General features: G+C 45.3%; 1 protein-coding gene across 1 annotated transcript in view; it reads left to right on the top strand.

The window, feature by feature from the left end:
• Nucleotides 1-2,939, top strand: part of FAM186A (family with sequence similarity 186 member A) — a 68,507-nt gene that overhangs the window by 50,352 nt on the left and 15,216 nt on the right. Inside the window, exons 9-11 of the mRNA XM_003790369.1 lie at nt 27-395; nt 507-904; nt 1,010-2,002. Coding sequence (XP_003790417.1) covers nt 27-395; nt 507-904; nt 1,010-2,002 — 1,760 coding nt within the window. The remainder of the gene's footprint in view (nt 1-26; nt 396-506; nt 905-1,009; nt 2,003-2,939) is intronic.

Here is a 2,939-nt window from a genome sequence, read left to right as displayed (position 1 = left end):
TGGGGATCACTCTCACCCCTCAGCAGGCCCAGGCTCAGGGGATCCCTCTCATCCCTCAGGAGGCCCAGGCTCAGAGGATTCCTCTCACCCCTCATCAGGCTCAGGCTCAGGGGATCACTGTCACCCCTCAGCAGGCCCAGGACTTAGGGATCACTCTCACCCCTCAGCTGGCCCAGGACTTGGGGATCACTCTTACCCCTCAGCAGGCCCAGGCTCAGTGGATCACTGTCACCCTTCAGCAGGCTGAGGACCTGGGTCTCACCCCCCAGCTGTCTCAAACTCAGAGTATCCCACTTACTCTGGAGCAGGCTCAGGTATTGGGGTTTCCTCTTACCTTAGAAGAAGCCCATACCCTGGAAATCCCTTTTACCCTTGAGAAAGTCCAACCTTTTAGCGTCCCTTTCACCACAGAGCAGGTCCAGTCTGCAGGTATTACTGTCATGTCTGAGCATGACCGGAAATCAAGAGCTTTTCTCAAAAAAAGTGCTCTTCCTGTTCTTAAAAAGCACACCACATCAGATCCTTCTGCTTTTAGACCATTTCAGGAATTGATGCCTTCTCTCCTTACTGGGCAATCCATTAAATCAAGATTGTTTCCACGCCCTAGGCAGTTCCTGGGATCAAGTGCTTCTATTGCTGAGAAGTCCTCTACACCTGAGGTATCTTCTACTCCTTTGCAGATAGTAAGGCCTCCTCTCACTCAATGTCCCTTTACCCCTAGGAAGCCCGTAGAAATGGAGAGTCTTTCTGACCCTCAGAAACTCCTGGAATCACAGACCCCAACTTCTAAATCTAGACAGACCCTCATATATAGAGGTCGATCCACTCCTGAGCAGTTCCTGGCACCAGAGGTCCCCCCTACCTATGGGCAGCTCCCAATATCTGGGGCCCCTTCCACTCCAGGGCAGACCTTTAAACTGGAGGTCCCCAGCTCTAGGCAGTTCCTCATACCTAGGGACACTCTGACTCCTAGGCCACCTTCAGTATTGAAAGCCCCTCCAGCTCCCAGGCAGCCTCTTATATCTGCAGTCCCCCGCACTGTTGGACAGATTCCCAGTCTCTGGACTTCTCTCTCTCCTAGGCAGCCCTTGGTTCCTAAGACCTCTTCCATCCCTGAACAGCCCCTGGAATCAGAACCCTTAATCTCTGAGCGGCCCCAGGCATTCCAACCTCCTGTCACCCCTGAGCAATCTCCCTATCTCCAGACCTCTTCTACTCTTGGGCAACATCAGACACCATGGACCCGTCCAGGGCAAGGTTCCCCATTGTGGATGTCTTCCATTTCTAGGCATTCCCCTAGAACTCTGGTCCCCCCAACTCCTGGAAAACCCCAGAAAGGTTTGTCCTCTTCTGTTCCTACAAAAAGACTGACAGTTATTTCTTCTTTGAAATCTAAATCATCATTGATCTATCCCAGTGCTCCAGATTTCAAGGTAACTCAAGCTCCTTTTGCCACTAAGAAAGTCCAAATATTAGAAGACTCTGACACTTATGAAGAAACCCAAATACCCCATGATACTTTTGCCATAGAACCATGGAGAACATTTCAGTCCTATCTCACTAATTATAGGACACCTGAAGCACAAACCCCTTACATTGATAAGGGAATTGCTCCCACTCTCATGAAGCCTATAAAATCACTACCTTCTCTTACTAGTCAACTACTCAAAACATCACAGATCTCAACTTTGGAACGGGCCCAGAAATCCCGATTCCCCTCTGTAGACAAGACCCGGCTACTGACTTCAGATACAAAGAAACCAGAGATAATGGTGCCCCCTTCTTCTCCCCAAGAGATTGAAGAGAAAAGGTATTTTATTGATGTGGAGGCTCAGAGGAAGAACCTGATACTATTAAATCAGGCCACAAAAACTTTTAGACTCCCTTCACAGCTATACACAACAGCTAAGAGCCTCGTAATTGAGACACTTCATATGGACGCAGTTCGACTTGGATACTTATTCCGCAAGTACATTGCCTATAGGCTGATCCAGAGTGCCAGGTAAATGTAATTATTATATATTCAGCCCTCTAGTGTAGTTCTGATTTCAAATATTCTCCCTCATGTCCTAGGAATATATTCATATTTGTCAGATTCTCTTACAGAAGATCTGTCAGATGGAAGCCCATTTAAGATAGAAAAAGGAGACTTTCTTTTTCTTTTTTGAGACAGAGTCTCACTATGTCACCCTTGGTAGAGTGCCATGGTGTCATAGCTCACAGCAACCTTGAACTCTTGGGCGTAAGCAGTCCTCCCTCCTCAGCCTCCCAAGTAACTGGGACTACAGGTGCCCACCACAATATCTGCCTATTTTTTGTTGCAGTTGACATTGTTTTATCTGGCCAGGGCTGGTTTGAACCCGCCTGCCTCTGTGTATGTGACTGGTGCCATACCCACTGAGCTACTGCCACTGCCCATTTTTTCTGTTTTTAGTAGAGACAGGGTCTCACTCCTGCTAAAGCTACTCTCAAACTCCTGAGCTGAAGCAATCCTCCTGCCACGGTCTCCCAGAATGCTAGGATTACAGGCATGAGTCATGATTATATCTTAGGTATTGGATAACTTAGGTACTGGTTTATAAAGAGCTTATTTGTTTTATGGCTGCATAGTATTCTTAAGTCTACATTTATCAGATTGTATTTAAACTCCTATGGACATTTATGTTGTTTTCAATATTTTGTTCTTATAAAAATAGATATCAATGAATAATCATATATATCATTATATACATTCTTATATATACATATATATAATGTGTGCAGTCCCAGAAATAGAATTTAGAATTTCTTGATCAAACAGAGCTTTCAAGAGTGTTTTAAAGTACCATTTACATTTATGTACTCATTTCTGAAAAGCTGCAAAACATTCTCAATCTTAGTCAAATTCGTATTTTTACAGTCTCTATTCTTATGTAACTCAGATTACCAAAATGTGAATT

This window comes from Otolemur garnettii, unplaced genomic scaffold (genome assembly GCF_000181295.1).
Source record: "Otolemur garnettii isolate 467f Iridium unplaced genomic scaffold, OtoGar3 scaffold00043, whole genome shotgun sequence".
Taxonomy (NCBI): Eukaryota; Metazoa; Chordata; class Mammalia; order Primates; family Galagidae; genus Otolemur; species Otolemur garnettii.
This window is presented reverse-complemented; position numbering and strand designations above follow the sequence as displayed.